The sequence below is a fragment of the Punica granatum genome, chromosome 4, assembly GCF_007655135.1.
Source record: "Punica granatum isolate Tunisia-2019 chromosome 4, ASM765513v2, whole genome shotgun sequence".
Classification (NCBI taxonomy): domain Eukaryota; kingdom Viridiplantae; phylum Streptophyta; class Magnoliopsida; order Myrtales; family Lythraceae; genus Punica; species Punica granatum.
In genome coordinates this window covers 3,761,831-3,780,964 of record NC_045130.1, presented here as the reverse complement: position 1 = coordinate 3,780,964, position 19,134 = coordinate 3,761,831, and the positions used below count along the sequence as shown (strand labels likewise).

General features: G+C 38.8%; 1 protein-coding gene and 2 long non-coding RNA genes across 7 annotated transcripts; 1 reads left to right on the top strand and 2 right to left on the bottom strand.

Annotated features, from left to right (window-relative positions):
- The first annotated feature begins 21 nt into the window (after positions 1-21).
- LOC116203812 (MADS-box transcription factor 23-like) lies at positions 22-9,428 on the top strand. Of its 4 annotated transcripts, none has more exons than XM_031535753.1 (9): positions 22-169; positions 476-669; positions 6,950-7,028; positions 7,552-7,613; positions 8,259-8,358; positions 8,455-8,496; positions 8,577-8,660; positions 8,764-8,915; positions 9,126-9,428. In XM_031535753.1, the coding sequence occupies exons 2-9, from the start codon at positions 488-490 to the stop codon at positions 9,139-9,141; spliced, it is 717 nt and encodes a 238-aa protein (XP_031391613.1). In that variant the 5' UTR covers positions 22-169; positions 476-487; the 3' UTR covers positions 9,142-9,428. The 4 variants fall into 4 exon arrangements, with proteins under 4 accessions (XP_031391613.1, XP_031391612.1, XP_031391609.1 ...); XM_031535752.1 differs by having other exon boundaries at positions 9,123-9,264; XM_031535749.1 differs by lacking the exon at positions 9,126-9,428 and having other exon boundaries at positions 8,764-9,027.
- On the bottom strand, positions 5,914-7,713 carry LOC116203814. Its single transcript, XR_004156302.1, has 2 exons — positions 7,544-7,713; positions 5,914-6,539 (listed from the first exon to the last, which is right to left on the bottom strand). It is a non-coding gene; the product is annotated as an uncharacterized LOC116203814 (long non-coding RNA).
- On the bottom strand, positions 7,939-14,489 carry LOC116203813. 2 transcript variants are annotated; one of them, XR_004156301.1, is made up of 3 exons: positions 13,914-14,489; positions 13,754-13,818; positions 7,939-10,147 (listed from the first exon to the last, which is right to left on the bottom strand). It is a non-coding gene; the product is annotated as an uncharacterized LOC116203813 (long non-coding RNA). The 2 variants fall into 2 exon arrangements; XR_004156300.1 differs by having other exon boundaries at positions 13,763-13,818; positions 13,914-14,487.
- Between the last annotated feature and the right edge of the window lie 4,645 nt (positions 14,490-19,134).

Below are 19,134 nucleotides of genomic sequence, written 5' to 3'. Positions count from 1 at the left end.
TCTCTTTCAGCTCAGCTCAGCTCATCTCATCTCATCTCATCTCATCTCAAGCCAGAAGAAGAAGAAGCAGCTAAGTGTTTTTCTGCATCCAAACAAAAGAAAAAAAACGTACGGCCGAGCTGTTTTCTATTTCAAAGCTTCCTCTCTCTCCGGCTCGGAGAAAATTGAAGTGAGTCTTCTCTCGTTCTCCTTCTCTTTCTTATTTTCGATGCCAATTTTCTCCTAATTTCCTCCCGACGCACGGGGAGATTATAATCCCTGTTACACATCACGTCGATCTCCCGGTTTTCGGGTAATTATCCGCTTAAATTTCCTTTTACGTGTCTGGCTCATACTCGTGGCATTGGGTTTTCTTTGTTTTTGTTGCTCCGGTCCGTTTTGGTTTGTTGGCGAGTTGCAGGAAGTGGTAGAGTAGAGATGACTGCCCATCGGGCTGTGTTCTTGGGAAGTAATTGAGGGGTTTTCTTTTTTGCAGGGGGGTTAATTAATGGGGAGGGGTAAGATCGTCATCAGGAGGATCGATAATTCCACGAGCCGGCAGGTGACATTTTCGAAGCGGAGGAATGGGCTGCTGAAGAAGGCCAAGGAGCTCGGGATCTTATGCGATGCGGAGGTGGGAGTGATAATCTTCTCAAGCACCGGGAAGCTCTATGACTATGCCAGCAGCAGGTCACTCTATACTAGCTAATTTCTAAGATCTCAATTTATTCCTCGTCTATAAATTTTATATATAATTATTTTCATTTGTTTAATTAATATTATATATGAATTTGGATTTATTCTTTTCTTGTGATCTGAATGTTGGTGCTTTAGCATGAACACATTCCTTTGTGACTTTGTCCTTAATTGAAAAAAAAAATTCAGACTTTATGTATAAGTTGGTACCGCTGCATTATTGGGGTGCAATTCCTCTTGCTTTGGCTGCATAAAATCAGGATAAGAATCATGCACATGCTGAATACTAATATCCTTGAGCTGAATGGTTAATTTGTGATTTTATGTTCAGTGTCAATGACTGGTTATTTCTTTGAGATTGCATGCCCGTATGTAGTTAGGAGGGGCTTTTTTATGTTGCTAATGTTCCATAAATCCATTATCAGTTCAGCTGAAATGACTTGAAAGCGCTATGCAAGGGCAAGCTCCGATAGTATAGCCAGGAGGGGCCTTATCAATCCACGATCGGACAATTTAATTTCACCTGATCAGATTCTCAGATAAAAGAATAGGATTGAATATGGAGGTAGATTAACAGAAAATTAGTCGTATAAAACTTTCACCATGCATCTTTAGAAAATGAGGGGTGTAGTGATCAAGAAAATTTTGTCGTTTGAGATGTTTGAGGAATTCGAATATTAGCATCTGCAATGGCATAAATTTATTATAAATGTTCGATGACTAGGGTTGGAAAATTGGCTTCTGCAGGATGCATTGGAAATAGATATCCTGTCGATTTCTAGTTTATCGGAATATTCTAACGCATAAACTCAGGAAATGATTTGAAGAGAATCATTTATTCATAATGATCACTTCACTAACTCTTGCTTATGTGAAATAGAAAGATATATAGTTATGGAACTCTGTTGATTGACATTCTGATAGGTGTGCATGCTTGCCTTTGTTAGTCCTAGTCTGCTGCATAATTGGCATGAGCATTTCATTAGGCAAGTGGATTGATGCATTAGTTGTTCTTGTTCCTGAGAATATCGGCATATTGCAATCTGAGACCTCAACAAAGATAACCCGAAAGAGTCCCTTAGCCACGAAGACCTGACCTAGCTACTCGACCATAATGCTTGGCCACGTGGACGTGTGGACAGGATGGGCAAAGTAAAGCAAAGCACATTTATCATATCAACAACATTTCACCATTTCAACATGAATATGTATGTATATACTTCTTGATTTTTCCACCATTTCTTGAGATAAGTAGAAAATATAATTAAATATATGAGATATGGTCTCATCCGTGCAAGGGCCAGGATTTATGATAATCGCCGCATACAAAACTAATTGCTCAATCAAACTTTCAAGAGTACTAGGAATCGGTACTTCAAGTTGTATCGAGTACCTTTGTCCACTTAATGGAAAATGTGATTTATTTTTAGCCACAAGTGGTCGGTTGGTTCTCTTGATGTATGTGCTCCTTCCTTGCCACTTCCAAATTATTTGCCTAAACTAGTTCAGTCGAATAATCTTGATTGCCTTCTATATAGTGTGATTGAGAACAATAGCAAGCTTCATGTTTTCATGCGTCTTCATGTCGTATATGGGTGAATGGTCGCTAAGTTGAGAAAATGGAATATATGTATGTTCCGACAACATTGTTTTTTATGGCCAATTTTATTATGACAAGATTAAAACTTTAAAATGATTACTTTCATTTCAATCATGAGATAAGCTCAATGAGAAAAGGATTGGAGCTAAACATGTAGGAACTAGAAAATCCTAGACGTATTGGGCCTTGAACGTAATGAAATACCACACATTTACAGCTTCTATCTCATCAATATACATAGAAGATCATATATAGAAAGCAAACTCATCATTCCCCGGTATATGCTTTCTAACTTTGCAAGAGATGGACCTACCTAGAGATCGAGCCCGTGAAATCTTGAAATCATACAACCATCTCATGTAATGTCCTTTCCCAAATTTGCAAAGATCATCCTTCACACTCTCACACGTTCTTGAAGTTGCTCCTTAAAGGGGGGCTTTCAATGAGAGAGAAGAAAAATTGGGTAAAATCTTCTTCGAATGGATACCGATATAGGTTGTTTCAGGTGATTCGACACATATTTTCCTTAAGTGGGATTTGAGGTTCGAGCCATATAAATGGAGAAAATTCATGATTGTGAGAGAGTCTTACCCCTTAGTAGGCCAATTCGATCAAACCTAGATTAATCGGGCCCATTGAACTTATAGATACCAGGTGCTGCTCACCAAAGAAAATCTCCTTTGGAAAAGGTAAAACTAGAGAACTAATGAAAATAATGGAGAACATTTGACCAAGCTACCATGTTGAGTTTGTACAATTAGCTCATGATTTACTAAATAGAAAGGATGTAACCTCTCAGTTGTTTTTGAAAAACAACACATATATCCATTCCAAACCTTAGCTGTCCTAAATTGTTATCTTCCAAAACACAGTTTGCTTTCCATGATCTGACGAGCTAAGCAATCCATGCCTTACTAAGATGCTAGGAGATCGTATAAGAGTACCGAGAAATGGCGTGAGATAAGAACATATATATCTTGAGGATTAGCTGATAATTCTAAGTTTAAGTCTAACCCAAGATAAACGTGCATGCTTGCTAGTCACACATATTGATTCATGTATTAGCAAAGAGGTGTTTTAGGGAAATAAAAATGGGCAAGAGTCGCGAGTGGTGGGTTCCATGGATTTAATTCGGAAGTTGAGAGTCTCCATCAACTTCCATACACGGAAAGATTCGTAGACAACAATGCCTTGCTGAGGTCATCCTAGGTTTCTGTATCTCACTGACAATGCCCAATGGCAATCTCTCGACAAGATTTACTTTTCTGTCCCCCAAGATCTTTCGAGTTTTCCTAATTTCTTCTTTCCAATGATTCATTTAAATGGTCATTTTCTCCATCTCCCCACGCACGCACTTGCATGGAGGGAAAGGATTAATATTTTCATTAATCCAATTCAGCTCTGACTCAATGGCCCCACAGGGACAGGCTTTCTGCCTCGCCTTCTCATTGGTCCCTGATCAGCTGTGGTTGTGGTTGTGAGACATTTATTTCAGATTAAGTGCAGCAGAATGTTGAGCTTGATTATCAAAATTTATCTCATAAGCTTGTTTTATAATTAGGATCGAGTGATTTAATCCGTACTAACATGTTGTATCCGTGTAATGGCAATAAAGATTCACCCCCATTGCTTGCACCCTATTCACGTTTGAATGGAGTAATCGGGTCGTGTTGGTAATTTTCTTGCTTTCACCTGTCGCGGAACCGTTGAAAGGTCCTGAACTAGCAAGAGCTTGAGCTTGAAAGTGTACAAGTTCGCTCTTGACCATCACTCCTCACCCTTGTAATATCTCTTGGCGATAACTCAAGTATGTGTTTCACCTACTTCTGCTTCAATGAAAAATTATAGATGGTCGAATAGGAATAGTTTCTTTGCAACTGTCACCGCCGCCGGTGATTGTCTCATTCCTGGTGATTCTGGCTAGGGGCATTCTGACTCAAGCCGAGCCACATAAACCGTGGTTGCTGTTAGAAATTAGCATTGCCTGTTGCTTCTTCTAACTTCACCTGAGGTTGAGGTGCCCTGCATGGTTATCAAACTCTAGAATTAACTCTTCAGTTCTTTCGAGTTTACGAGTCTATAATAGAGAAATAAGTAGACTCTAATTGACACACTCAGATGGTAGTAAATTTCATAAACTCTCAAGTTTGACTCTTTAAATTTGGTAAACTCTATGAGTCGACCGAGTTTACTTTCTTGGAAATTGAAAAATTAGAATCTCAATGGCCAGATACAAAGTAAAGCCCATCAGCACTTACAATATTTTATTATTTATCTAAAAATCAAAACGGGATAACAAAATACTCTGATTCTTTCTCTTTTTTAGGTTCAGCTCCTTGAGTCCTCTGCCTTTCCTCAATAATTATTCTCATCTATTTTGGTCATATGTAAGCTCAATCGATGCCAAGTACAACTTTTTTGCACTTTTATAGACTTTAAACTTTTCGACTTCATTTTTTTTTTTTGTGATATGCATATAATAGTATCTGTGATTATGATACCTACAGCAGCACGATTTGTGAATGAAAAACAAGTTTACGGATCGAGTTTGTGAGACTCCTCTTGAATTTACTTAAACTCTTGAATTTGATAACTCTTCTCCCTAGATCCGTCGATCTAGTTCCAACTTTAGCAAGCTCATCTTAAATACATGTCCGGACGTGCAACCATTTGTCACTCTTTTTGGTTGCTTAGGCCATTGTACCTTTCTATCACAGCATGGTGTAGTCAGATTCATACATAGAGAACATTTTAGGTGAACCCAACCATGTCATAGGAACTTAGCTTTGTACTTTGATTTGGTCCCCTTCATATTAACACCGGAATGCAGTGGACCAAATTGATGTGAAAAATGCAGGACCCGACCAAAGAATATGGAATTTGCCTCCCTACTAAGTTGCCAGGTCCAATGTACTAGGCCATTGAATAATGGATGCTGCATTGATCAAGCAGCCTAAGGTATATGAGTGGTTCAATTCTCGACCGTAGGATTTCCCTCCTTTAAGATGATGATATATCCTGGCTTACTGAGCGGTCCAAAAGTTCTTTTCCTTCACCATATTGATTGACCGCTCTGCCTAATTTAGATCCAATCAACAAAGGGGCACATCTATAGTTGTGAGATTTTCATGTGATGGTTAATTTAGTGGCAGTTGCCGCGGTCACTTGAATGGGTTTGGGTTGGGCGTGTTTGCAGCACATTCAATCAAGTGCATACCTTCAACTGTCATCGGTCACACCACCCTTCTCTTTCAAGTCTCCAACGGTGCTCCCTCTAGTACTAGCACTTCTGGCCTCTTAAGCATGAGTGACAATGTTAATGGGTTTAGACAGCGAAGATGCACTTGGTTGCGACGCTTAAAACAACTAATGGAGGTGAGCAACAGAGTAATTTGGGTATTCTGATGATGTCCAAATCTCACTCTCACCCAGTGCACTGTTTACAATCATGCTCTTGGCTAACTCTTCCTAATCATTGCACTTATTGTACCTTCTGCTATGTAGCTATCTCAATTTCCCTGGCTGGAACCATCTCAGATCACACCAGCAGTCTAGTCCTTCAGTGCTGGGAGAAAAAATCCAATTTAATCGAAGATGCCTCATGAGTGTCTCTCCAAGGAAAATGATTATGTCTAGCATGCAAATTTCAACCAAATGAAATATTATACGATGGAGGAATTTCGACCTCGAACAAGTCCATGATGAACTCTCTCTTTTGCACTAGATGCCTCACCTTCCGTACTAACCCTGACGACTACACTCACATCCCTCTGCCTCTCCTTCCCTCTTGTGGTTGGCTTCTGATTCACTTTCAAGATTAGCTTCAGTAGATCTAAAAATCTTCCAGAAAGCTCAATTTTTGTGCCAAAAATTTCTCCCGCCAATTTCCCATGTAGATGTAACCACACTGGATAAATCTTGTCTTTACGCAGCACAACCTGAGTTACTTCCATTTACCCTTGTGTCGCCTTGGCTTCAGCTACCCACTACATAGCCCTGCTACCTACTTTTGGGGTTAACAACTCATGATGCCTGCCACTGTAGCATTAATCTCATACAAGGTTGAGGGATTATGCAACCGTCAACTCTTCACTCGCTGATCTAGTTAGTTCCTACACACAATCTAAACAGGACATGGGACTCAGAGGGAAGGATGATGTTATTCCAATTCTGACAGGGTATCTCATACCAATAGAGCGAGTCATGTTTCCTGAGGAGCATTACGCTGTCATCTTCATCCATATAGTCTTTGATCCCACAGAGCCTGTCGACAAGGGAAAAAGCTCAACCTATCTGGGGAACTGAGATAAATCAACAAAGTGTATCACGTTGCTTCGGCAAATTCTCTGTATGAGGAGTATAGCATGTGTTTTTGCAATTGAGATGCATATAATGTATGTGTATATATATAGAAATTCTCTAATGGAACCGTTATGCTGTCATCTTGATCCATATAGTTTTACTCCAATAGGTCCTATTGACAAGTGAAAAGCTCAATTTATCTGGGGAACTGAGATAAATCAACAATTTATATCAAGTTGCTTTGGCAAACTCTCTGTATGAGGATTATGGCATGTATTTTAGCAATTGATATGCATATTATGTATGTATACATATAGAAATACTACAATACTCCACCTTTTTCATATATATGACGGTATCTGCTTCTTGCAGCATGAAAACAATAATAGAACGATACAACAAATCCAAAGGAGAACAGCATCAGCTGGCGAACCCAGCCTCTGAGGTTAAGGTAACTTTCCCTCCTAGATCTGTGATTCTCCTCGCATCACATCACCTCAAAACATTACCCTCGTATCAATAAAAATTGCCTCATAAAACACAGTTAGAACATGCTGCTGATTGTGAGAAATATTGGATTCAAAGGAGACAGGTCATCATCTTTGTGAGAAATCGAGTTGGATTAAGGGCTGTTTTTGGAAGTAGATCAATCCCTTTATGAAAAGTTGAGTTCAGAAGCAACTAGAGTATGGGTCCGTGATAAGCTGGGCAGAGTGTCTGATTTGCTGGATAAGAGATCACAGGGAGGGCTCTGCTGCATTTATTTTGGTCAACCTATGGACATTTCCTTTACCTTCTACCGTCTCATCAATTAACCAACAACAGGACTTGCCATAGTTGCCAGAGGAGAAAACAATTATCATGTTTTCTTAAATTGTGCAACATGATATAGAGCTAACAGCCAGTAGATAGAATTAGCCATGTTCTCTCCGTAAACTTGATGATGATACTAATTCTGCATCTTACCTCATCAGTTCTGGCAAAGGGAGGCAGCAATCTTGAGACAGCAGCTGCAAAACCTACAAGAAAATCACAGGTACATCTTTCCAACTTACAACTATACAATCTCTTATGCACAAGAACCATGGTTCACATTCTGGGTGGAATTCTTTTAAAAAAAATATTTTCATTCCACGGACCCTATTCTTTTAATCTCTGAATGTGAATGACAGATTATATTGCCCATGTTGAGCTCCAAAATTCTGGGACATCTGCATTGAGTTTGTGGTTGTAATCTTACTTGCAAACTAGAATTGTTTTGTCACCTTCATGTAGTGCAGTATATGATGAGATCTAAATTTTGTTATCAACAATGAAAAAGCATCGTTAGAGAAAGGATAACTTAACTGAAGGACACAAACTTTGACCATCTGAAGTAGTATCTCCCCCCATACTTAAGTTACAGTGATGAAAAGTTCCTGAAATTAATAATATTTCTGAAAGTGCAGACATAGAGAATTTCAAACAGATGGATTTTAAACAACTGCCATTTTTTATACTAGTAACCTAGAAAGGCCCACCCTAGACCTAAACTGCCATGCTTGGCTAACATAGAAAATTTTAGGCTTGCCTTGCCTCTACTTGCTGAAAACTGCATTGTAAGCTGATATAAGACGTATGTTTCTCATAGTTAAGCTACACCAGAATTCATATCCTTGAGAAATTACAAACCAAATAACAGGCAAATCATGGGAGAAGAGCTCTCGGGGCTTTGTGTGAAGGACCTACAGAATCTGGAGAATCAATTGGAGATGAGCCTTCGTGGTGTTCGAATGAAAAAGGTTCAAGTCTAAATGCCTTTAGGATACACATATGCTGTATTATAAGTGCTTCCACATAGTACTCTGAATGACAAGTGCAACATCTGACCTTTGTAGGACCAAGTGTTAATGGATGACATACAAGAACTGAGCAGGAAGGTCAACCCCAGGACAGATATACCAGTATCAGATCATTTCTTTATTCGGATGAAATAATAACTTTACTTCTCTTCTTGCAGGGGAACGTCATTCACCAGGAAAACGTGGAGTTGTATAAGAAGGTAAACATTATTCGCCAAGAAAACATGGAATTGTACAAGAAGGTACTGATTTAAAAACAAATAAAATTTTAGCTAATTATGGATGATCATGCAATATGGTCAAAAGTTTTATAATCAGCCTCAGAGAAAAATTTCGCATTCCCAGGTTTACGGAACAAGGGACGCGAACGGAACTGACAGGAATCAGCTCACCAATGGTCTAGACATCGGAGAGGACTCTCATTTACCTGTCAATCTCCAGCTTAGCCAACCAGAGCAACAAAATTATGAGACAACAAGAAGATCTACGAACCTGGCGTATGTATTCCTCCATACAACTTTAATTACTCAAAATGCCACATTTAGTACGAAGGAATGAAAACATCTTGGGAGGAAGGGACATAAATAGAACTGTTTTACATTGCAACTATGTCCATTCCGTTCCCTTTCCATTCCTCCGCACCAAAAGTGGTTGTCTCAGTTAACTTCAATCAAACAGAAATCACTTTTTCATCATAACTGCAGCAGATTACAGTTGCACTAGCAAAAAGGACAAATCAACCCCACGCGGATATTACTCAGTTCATATCAATCCAAGGATGTGGCAAGGGCATTACAAAGTCATGCTTCTGCAACCGACAAGTGGTATACCACATACTATTAAGTAAAATACTCAAATTTGAAAATGATCAGTTAAATAAACCTTAGTTATATGTGATGGAGGACTTTTGTATAGGTGAAATTAAATTGAATAAGAGAATTACTAAGTTATGCTATGTAGTTAATATTTTTGGAGATCCTTAAAGGGATGTATCTACCACTTTTCCTTTATTTTTATTTTTATTTTATTTTTTTGGCAGAGCTGATATATCCAGGAACTGTATGTTTCGGAGTCTTTGGTGAATGAAAGGTCATAAGAGCATCTTAAAACAGCTACTAGTAAAGCTCCATATCCACAAGCTTAATTTTTAACACCAGATCTGAATGAGGATGAACAAACATGGCATTTTAATTTGGCAGCACCTTAGCATCGAAAGTAATCTTCATTCACTAGATAAAACAGCCAAAACATTGTGCTATAAGCAAACGGGAACCGATGCAAAAGTATTTGAATAAGGACATAGTATGCTAGCACTCAGCATCAGCAAACCCAAAAAAGAAGCTCCTGAGCTTACTATACTGTCAGACACAAACATTTTCCTCACCGTCGACATGAAAAGCTGTGCACTTCTGACATGAAAATAACATGTTTACGTATTGCCTTCGTTTAAAATGCAATGAAAACGATGATGTTAAGTAAATCAACTCTCAAAAATCAACACTAAATTGCAGCATGCAAACTCCAAAGGACAGATGATAGTCATCTCAGCATTAATATATGAAAGACTGAGACAATCCGAACAGGAAACCGTGAAGAAAGCTCATTATGATAATCTCCAGCAAAACACCAAAGAAAGAGAATTTGCGACTTACACTTAAGTAAGAGCTTGATAAGAGTCCATTACTTCGAAACGATAAATGCAGTGTGTGATTCAGAGGACCAATTCACTCTGTAAGAAGCATAATAGACCGGTGTCAAATTCCAAATCACAATAGTAAGCATCCCTTCAAATGAACTTGTTATTGTTTGAGAAAAATTGGAGGTTGAAATGGCCATTTAGGCAGGCCCATGGGCTATTCCATAATGCAAATGCCTATGAATACTAACAATTGATCAAGCATCCACATCAGTCCAATCATTTCAATCACAATGCAAGACTATGTTTCTAATCTCCATGGCCAAGATGCAGACATATAAAGTCAATCAACTATATCAGTCATTCTCTCTTAATAGTCCTCCAAAAACTAATCTATATATAGAGCATCAATATCCCATCTAATGCTTGAAAAGTAAACATTTAGGTCTCTGTTCTGGTGACTGGATTATCTAGGTTTCCATTTTTTCTTTTTCTTTTCTTATTCTTATTTCTTATAAGTAATTTCTTACGACTTTTGTTTTATTTTTTAAAAAGAATAAAAGAAGGAAAAACAGTCTTGACTAACATTTTACATAACTTCTTTGTTCACAAAAAGATCTTCCGTAGGGCAAAACTAGCATGCCCACTCCCAAATTTCTATGTTTCCTATGCAAAGAAAATAGTAATTTAGAAGCTGAGAGCACTTTTTAGAAGCAAAACATTTCTTCTCCACCCAGCTTGGTTCTTCCACTCGTTTACAATGTTCTCTAATTATTTAATATCATTTCCTATTGGCATATCCCTCACCTGAAATTTTCAAGGTATTGTTTATAACCTTCACCTACATTGTGAAAACTATAACTCGACGAATGCTGCCTTATTACATCGATATCACAAAAGTGTTACGGACTCAATGAAAAAGCCCACGACTAAAAATAGTCCCCTCTCCAGACAAGTTATTTTCAGTGAGCACATTTTCGTTATATATATCTTTATATATATATATATATGTATGTATGTATAAACGATCAAAAGAAGACCAATTTTGTAATTCCTAAATTTCTACTGAGCCTATCAATAGATGGACTCATGTTCAACCTAAAAGCTGATAAGCGGGAACCCAACTATTTTATATACACATGCTTTTTTTCATTAGCTTAATATTGTGGGATTTCTTAATTTTAACTCTTAGGCTGTGTTTGTTTCAACTTAATTAAATATGTTCTTAAAAGTTAGTTATAAGGGAAAGTGAATAGGAGAAATAGAGAATGATTAGAAATAAGGATCTAAACTCTTTAATCATTAAGTACAAAACCACTAAATAAAATTAAGTAGAAAATTTTGACATAATGAAATGTCATTTTTCACTTATTGGTGGTCTTTACTCCTCACAAAACTTTTCTCATCCTTATCATTCCTCCCCACTTCCTATACTTTTCATCGCTTAACCAATTATGTGCTTAATTTTTAAGCACTTAATTAATCAAACACCACCTTTATTTACATAATAACGTGACAGCGTGAGGTCTTCTTCATAACCTTGTGCGTCACATGCCTGCCAATACTCACCCTCAAAAACTGATCAGAAATGAGCAAACTATTCTACACTTGGGTTAGGGAACACTAACATGATGCATAATTTTTGCAGCTCTTGCCTCCGAGCCTGGTATTGTATGAACCCACACGAACTCCTAAAACCTGCTCTTTAACATCCACCAAGATTGTGGCACAAAATATATATATATATATATATATATTTCACTTTGCTTATAAGTAGATGGACTCGTGTTTGGCCTAAAACTTTAAGCTGACAGGTTGTGCACCCCATCTTATATACTACGGCTTTCTCATTACTTTTCCAACGTGGGATTTTTCAATCCCAACAATTGACAATAATTAAGTCTAGAAAACCCTAGCTGGTTATGGCAAACATGAACCAAAGTCAATTTGCAATAAGAAGGTAAATTCTTCTAGAAATGTGAAGCAAAAGGTAGTGCAATTTCATCCAATAGGAGCTAACCTCTTTGTTGAAAGGGCAAGATGAGTCTAAAACACAGTAAAGGGGTAAAAGCCCACAACTAGAGAAGCCCAGAGCTCTTGAGAAAAAACATTTGGTATCCACATGGGCCCCGCGAAAAGCATTAACATTATTTAATAAGATTAAAATTTATAATGTTATAATTATAAAGCAGATAGTTGTGATTATCTTAATAGTTCACATTGTAAATTAAAAAAAAATGCACTTCGAACACAAGAAGTCAGTGCAAGCAAACATCGTAGTTTCTGCTAGTATGAAGTACCAAAAATAAACGAGCATAATCAAGCAAACATCAACACAAACAACAGGAGTTATGAGACAGAGAACTACTACCTCCGAAGAATCAATGAAATTGATGAAAGAGATTCAGAAAATCGACCGGTTTCTTGAGTTAGTATAGATGGACTCTAGGTCTGTTGTTTAGACAAGAGGCAAAGTCGACTACAATAAGAGAACAATTTATCTAGAATTCACCAAGTTAAAAAGCGTGGAATTCCCTCAATAGGAGCTAAGCTAAAGAAAATTTCCTAGTCCTAGTGGCCACAAAAGCCCAGCGTCGGATAGGCCTAAGATCCTACAATAACTAAAGAGAAACTAAAGAGAGTTGTAGACTATGTTTCATTAGACAGGTGCCATCCGACAAGAAAATTGAAATGGAAATAGATTTGATGAAATTATGATTGCACACATTTTCCTATGTTGGCGATAAGGCCTTCAAGAAATCCAGCTAAAATGCCTTGTAGAAACACATATAGAGAATCTAACGCCTGAGGATAGTTTCCATCAAGCAATGCTCTTCATGGATAACCAAATTCTAAGGGGTCTAACATGTGGCCTAGATTTGGTTGGTGTTGTACCGATGACATCTATTTTTACCATTATTAATAAATTTTTCTTTTTTTGGCCGATGGGTATAGTACAATATAATGAAATAAAAATCTTAATGACTAATAAAAAAGCATGAGTAATATCATAATGGGAATTGAACTTGGAAAGGTGAGGGCATGCGCCACTGTGCGACCCCCTCTTTCTCCATTTTCTTGTATTTTTTGCCATTTCTTTTCTATTCTATACTATCATTACCGATTGAAGGTTTCTTACTTCAATTTTCATAATTTTGTTCAATTATGAGTTAACTTCAACTATCGTCCATCAAAATAAACTACTACTGCATCTTTCGAATAATAGGAGAACATCTAAAGTGAAAACTAAAGACTTCAATAATGCCTTTTTCAGTGGTTCCCCGTAAGAAGCTAAAATGGATTCTAACATTTCTGCCTTCCTCTCCTCCATTACTCTTAATCCGATTTACTTTGTTCTGAAGTCCTCCCCAACGTGAAATTTTGCCAACCAAAAGAACAAACTCTACCACAAGGTTATTAATGACACAATGATATTTCATGAGTTTATCTTCTTTTCTTGCAGGAAAAAAACTGGTAAGCTTCTAGTAGCACAAGGAAGAGAAAAGCCGAAAAGACTCAAATACATATATGATATATCCCTACAAATTACTTGCGGGTACCCCCAATAAAATGGGTTGCGAAAATGAGTACTAGCTGGAAAGGTAAAGCTAAAAACTTAAACTTCACTTATCCAAAAAAAAGAAAAAAAGGAAATTAAACTTCGTGAGGGGGGAAAAAAAAGTAAATGAAAGATCATACGTCTCTCACCAAAAGAGCCAACATTGCGATGATGTCCAATCACAATCCCTCCATGTCCCTGTTACCTGCAAACATGTAAACACAGATAAACCATAGAAATGATATGAACATCAAATAAATGTAAGGAGAGCACATTTCAAGTTCGAAAAAGATTCATTACATTGGGTTTACGGAATTGTTAGCGACTCTAGACGCCAAACTCGCTTATGTACATGAAACTTTCTGAAGATTGGCGGACTTTCAAGCAGAAAAAGTATGCGAACTTTATGCTGGAATCTCCAGCAAGAAGTTATTATGCGAAAAATGCATCATTTTCTGCTGAACAAGCATGGAAATTTTCATGTACATAGACGACTTCGGTTTTATGAGACAGCCTTTCAGCTGCTTTCTTTCGCGGGGCAGCTGGAGATTGAAAAGACGCCATTGTTTCAGCAGAAGATCGACCTCATGCCGGCTCCTGACGACCCGAACTCATCGCACGGGCACTCGGGGCCGCTGCGATCAGCGAGGAGCTAAAAAAAGAGCCCGCTTTAGCTAAAAAGCACCGCGTCCGTGTGGGAGCCATAGGAAGAGGGAGAGAGGTTGATGAATCTGGGAAGTAGAGAACGTTTTAGGGTTTGCTAGCTGCTTCACGTCGGGAGACACAGAGGAAATCGCACCTACCAGAGTCGGACAGCGATTCGGTATAGAGAGAGAGAGAGAGAGAGAGATGTAGAGAGGTGGAGAGAGGTGGAGGAGGAGGTGTGAGATATTTCTGGAGGGAAGGGCAATTTGTAAATTGTAGAAAATGTGGGGGCAATGTGGTAAGAAAGGTACCTGTAATGTAATGCTGCACCGGGCGCATGTAAGCCGAAGGTATTAGCGTGGCTTACGACTGCGTACGCCCGGTGTACGGGCACATTGATGGTGGGTGCCCCACCGGATCCGAGCTCTACGTTATTATTGTCGACGCGCGTCATTATGTTGTCCGGCCACGCAGATCATCTAGACCTGCACATTTTAAGGTTGTTTAAGAAGGCGAATCCGGGTCGAACACATCGCCCGTTTAACCCCAAAAGGAAAAACCGATAATCAAGTATCACATAATCACGAGTTATGATGCAATTTATATTTTAATTGCAGCGTGTAGGTTCAATATTGGAATTGGATACACGCTAAAATCACTTCATAGCTAGAATCAAGTATCAAACTGATATTCAGAGGATTAGTTCCTAGGAAGAGTAGTTTGTCTAATATCAGAAAATCGAAAAAGAAAAAAAATCTTCATAATATATATAAGAATTATAATATTGAACTTTTAAAGTGCGTTTGGATCTAGAGTTGAGTTGAGTTGAGTTTTGGTTTAAATTTATTTGTAATGATTGTATTGTTAAATTATGAGAAAAGTATGAAAAAGTAATAAATAGTTGAAAGAAAGTAATGATCAAGTAATGATTGTATTGTTAAATTATGAAAAAGTAATGAATAATTGAGAGAATTTAATATTAAAAATTGAATTGAATAATTAAAATAATTTTAAAAATAAAAATAAATAATAATTATGTTATTGAATTGAAAATAAGTGAAATTGAGTTGAAAATTTTTTAAAAAACAAACACACCATTAAAATTGAATGAACTCGATTCTTTACGGAAAAATTCTAAAATAAAGTTACATAATATCAATAAATAAATAAATAAATAAATAAAGACACATGGTAAAAAGAAATATATTAATAATCTAATTGCACTTGGCGGATTGGTTTTTCCTTAACGAGCTTTATTCTCACTGCTTTTGGAGGCATCAGCAAAAGGAGAGTTCCATTCCACGGGACAAAAGCGAGAATACTTAATAAAATAAAATAATTAAATAATTAGGTGCTTCTGGTGGCCACGTGTCAGCAGGGAGTGGTTGCAGAGGAACTCAGTAATTATTTGGGGGAGCAGAAAATAGGAGGAAGTACATTAGATATTTTTAAGACAAACGTGAGCAACTTGAATTCTGTCCCCCCCCCCCCCCCCCCCCCCCCAACCTCGCAGATATTTTTAAGGTTTCGGCGTCGGCTGGAATCGAAGAGATCTGCCTTTTCTAACCTTTTGGTTTGGCAGGTAAAGAGGTTTTCTGCTATTTTTCTGAAATATCTTATTGATGACGATTTATAAATGAAAAGGCAGGCAAGGCAATTTAATTTACTGTAGATTTTCTATCTCGGTAGACGATAATTACCTAACTTTAACAAAGATTTCTGGCATGGGACGAGATTATCCCCATACGCGTCTCCGTTATTGTCGTAATCATAATGTCAGCTTACCATTTCGTACTCGGTATGCTTAGCATTTAGAGTGCGAATACTTAATTGCAAACATAACATTTCCGCAAAGGTTAGGTCTAATGTAGCTCGTCGACGCCATTGTGAACGTCAATGCCGATCGTGATCATCGGTAGGCCTTGCATCTCGTCTCGCCGATGGTGCCTGCAGCCGTCAGCAGCCGAAAACCTGGATTCCGTCCGACGGTCACATGAACGACACGCATCCCAATAATGGGAAATGAAAAGCGGTCTTTGATACCCCAATTAAGCATAGCGTGTTGGCTCCAATTTCTACTGACCACATCGAAATGTTCAGCTGCCCTCGTTAATGAGGTAGCCGTTGGGCCCCCTCTCCAATGGGCCCTATCTCAGACCAATTTGACGTTAGATCCTGGGCCTCACTCCCTATGGACGAACACTCGACCCAATTTGGAGAAAAACTCGCTGCTTAATGAGAATATCACCTGCAACCAGCTCCATTGGGCGAAGGAGATCAACGATGCAGCTGAACCTGAAAATGTCCAACGGGCCTAATCATGCCCCCACTAGGACCATGAGTCTCTTCGCATGGAATCGTCGCGGTCTGGGAAGAGACTCGACAATCTGAACTGTCAGTCTCCTCTTGCGCAAGAATAAATGTGGTATGATCTTCCTTTCGGAAACTAAAATTAAGGTCGACCGATGCAAACAAATCGCTTGAGGATAAAAGATGGACGGCTTTTTGGAATTGATGCTCAGAACGCCGCAAGAGGCTTATATTTAATGTGGCATACCGAATTGCAGGTCACCATCCTGAACTATTCTATTCTCTTTTTAAACATGCTTTGATTGAACACCTTGTTCTGCTTAGTTCTTGGTTAATATCTTGCATCTATGGGCCACCATATGCTGCTCATAAACATAGTTTTTAGACTGAATTAGCGGCATTTGCTGACAATGTTGGTCGCCCGTGGCTGTTAGTTAGAGATTTTAATGGAATAAGCTATAAGTCTGACAAGAGAGGTGGTAGAACTTTTGCTTCCACCTCCAGATCTTTTCTTGATGAGTTATTGAATCATCCTGGTTGTGTGGACCTCGGTTTCTCTAGCGATCACTTCACCTGGAGAAATGATCGTTTTGGCCTAGCTCATATTAATCAAAGATTAGATAGGGCAGTGGTGAATCCTGATTGGGAGACTTCTCATTCCAAAGGCGGGGGTCACCCACCTCCCATGCGTACACTCAAATCATAATCCCATTCTTATTTCATCGCGGACTGAATCCACCGGTAGACCAAAACGTTTCCATTCTGAGGAAGCTTGGACTAGATCCAAGGAGTCACGATGTTATCGAGAAAGCATGGGCTTTAAATGCTAGGGGGTCTAGAGCTTACCGGTTTTCGACTGAGCTTAAAATCTAGGAATAGAAACCGCTTTGGTCTTTGTGATGTGCAAATTGCAGAAACCTTGATCAAGCTAGAAGAAATTCAAAGAGCTGACCAGACTGAACAGACCAAGGAAGAAGAAGGACGGCTTCAGGCGGAGCTAGATGAATACCTTTAAAGAAGGACATCATTTGGAGACAAAAATCAAGAGAGCTTTGACTAAAGGACGGGGATCGGAACTCCATATTTTATCACCTATCCACGATCATACATCGGTGCTCAATCCACATTCCAGCCATAAAGACAGAAAATGGGGAATGGGTACATGATCCGGTTGACATTGGCCAATGCGTTCTTTAGAACTTTCAAGACCTTTTCAGATCCTCAAGCGGACATGTCCCTGAAGATTTGGAAGGACTTATCGAGCCCTGTATCTCCGAGGAAGAAAACGCAGAAATCATACGAATCCCTTACTCTGAGGAGATCACCAAAGCAATTCAGTCAATCTCAAACTTAAAGGCACCAGGCCCTGATGGTCTCCCCTATCTTTTTTACAAGCATTATGGATGCACCATCAAACTCCTACTTATCCTAGCAGTTCGGAGTTTCTTCCAATCATGGTACATTTTCAAGGAATGGAAATAACACGTTCATCACTCTTATCCAAAAGACTCAAAATGCCTTCACATTCAAGGACTTCCGCCCGATTAGTCTCTCCAATGTATGCTACAAGATCATTGCAAAGAGATTGAAGCCTTTCCTCCACAGACTCATCTCCCCAAATCAAACAGTTTTCATAGAACGAAGATGGATCGACGAGAATGGTCTCCTAACGCATGAAATCCTCAACTTCATGAAGAACATGAAAGCACGAAGAGGTCAGGTTAGTATGAAAATCGACTTCATGAAGGCGTTTGATAGACTAGAATGGTCTTTCATCACTACCATCCTGAGGAACTTTGGCTTTCAAGATAAATGCATTTCTCGGATCTTTCAATGCATCTCCACTTCATCATTTTCGATTCTCATAAACGACTCCCCCTATGGTTACTTCCAACCGGAAAGAGGTAAATGCCAAGGTGATCCAATCTCTCCCTATCTCTTTGTATTAGCTACGGAAGAACTCTTTGGGTTTTTCTACAGGGCAATAGCCAATAAGGAAAGGAGAGGCATTCGAATCAGCAGGGATGGACTTACGATATCGCATCTCATGTTTATCGACGACCTTCTTGTCCTTACTCGGGCCTCCCTTTCAGAAGTTCAACATACAAAGCACCTTCTCGACAAATTCTATCCTTAGTCAGGCCAAGAGATCAATCTCAACAAGTCGGGAGCTTTCTTCTCAAAAAACACACCAACTCACAAAAGGCGAATCATTAAGGAAATCTTAAGGATGAAAAAGCTCAAATCTGACTCTCGCTACCTCGGGAAACCTCTCTTTCTCCAAAAGAAGAAGAAAGACTCCTTCCAGTTCATCGTGATCAAGGGCAAACTCGGGGGATGGAAATCAAAAAATGTCTCTTGGACGGGAAGGAAAACCTTGGTGAACTCGATCATAAAATAGTGTACCTTTATACACCATGTTCCTCTTCCACCTCCCAAAATCCACACTCAACAAGATTGATCAAGTGGCACGGCGTCTCTAGTGGGGCAATAATAGGGACATGAGGAGATTTTTCACCCTAAAAAAGTTGGGACAGCCTTTGCTAACCTAAACTTTCGGGTGGTT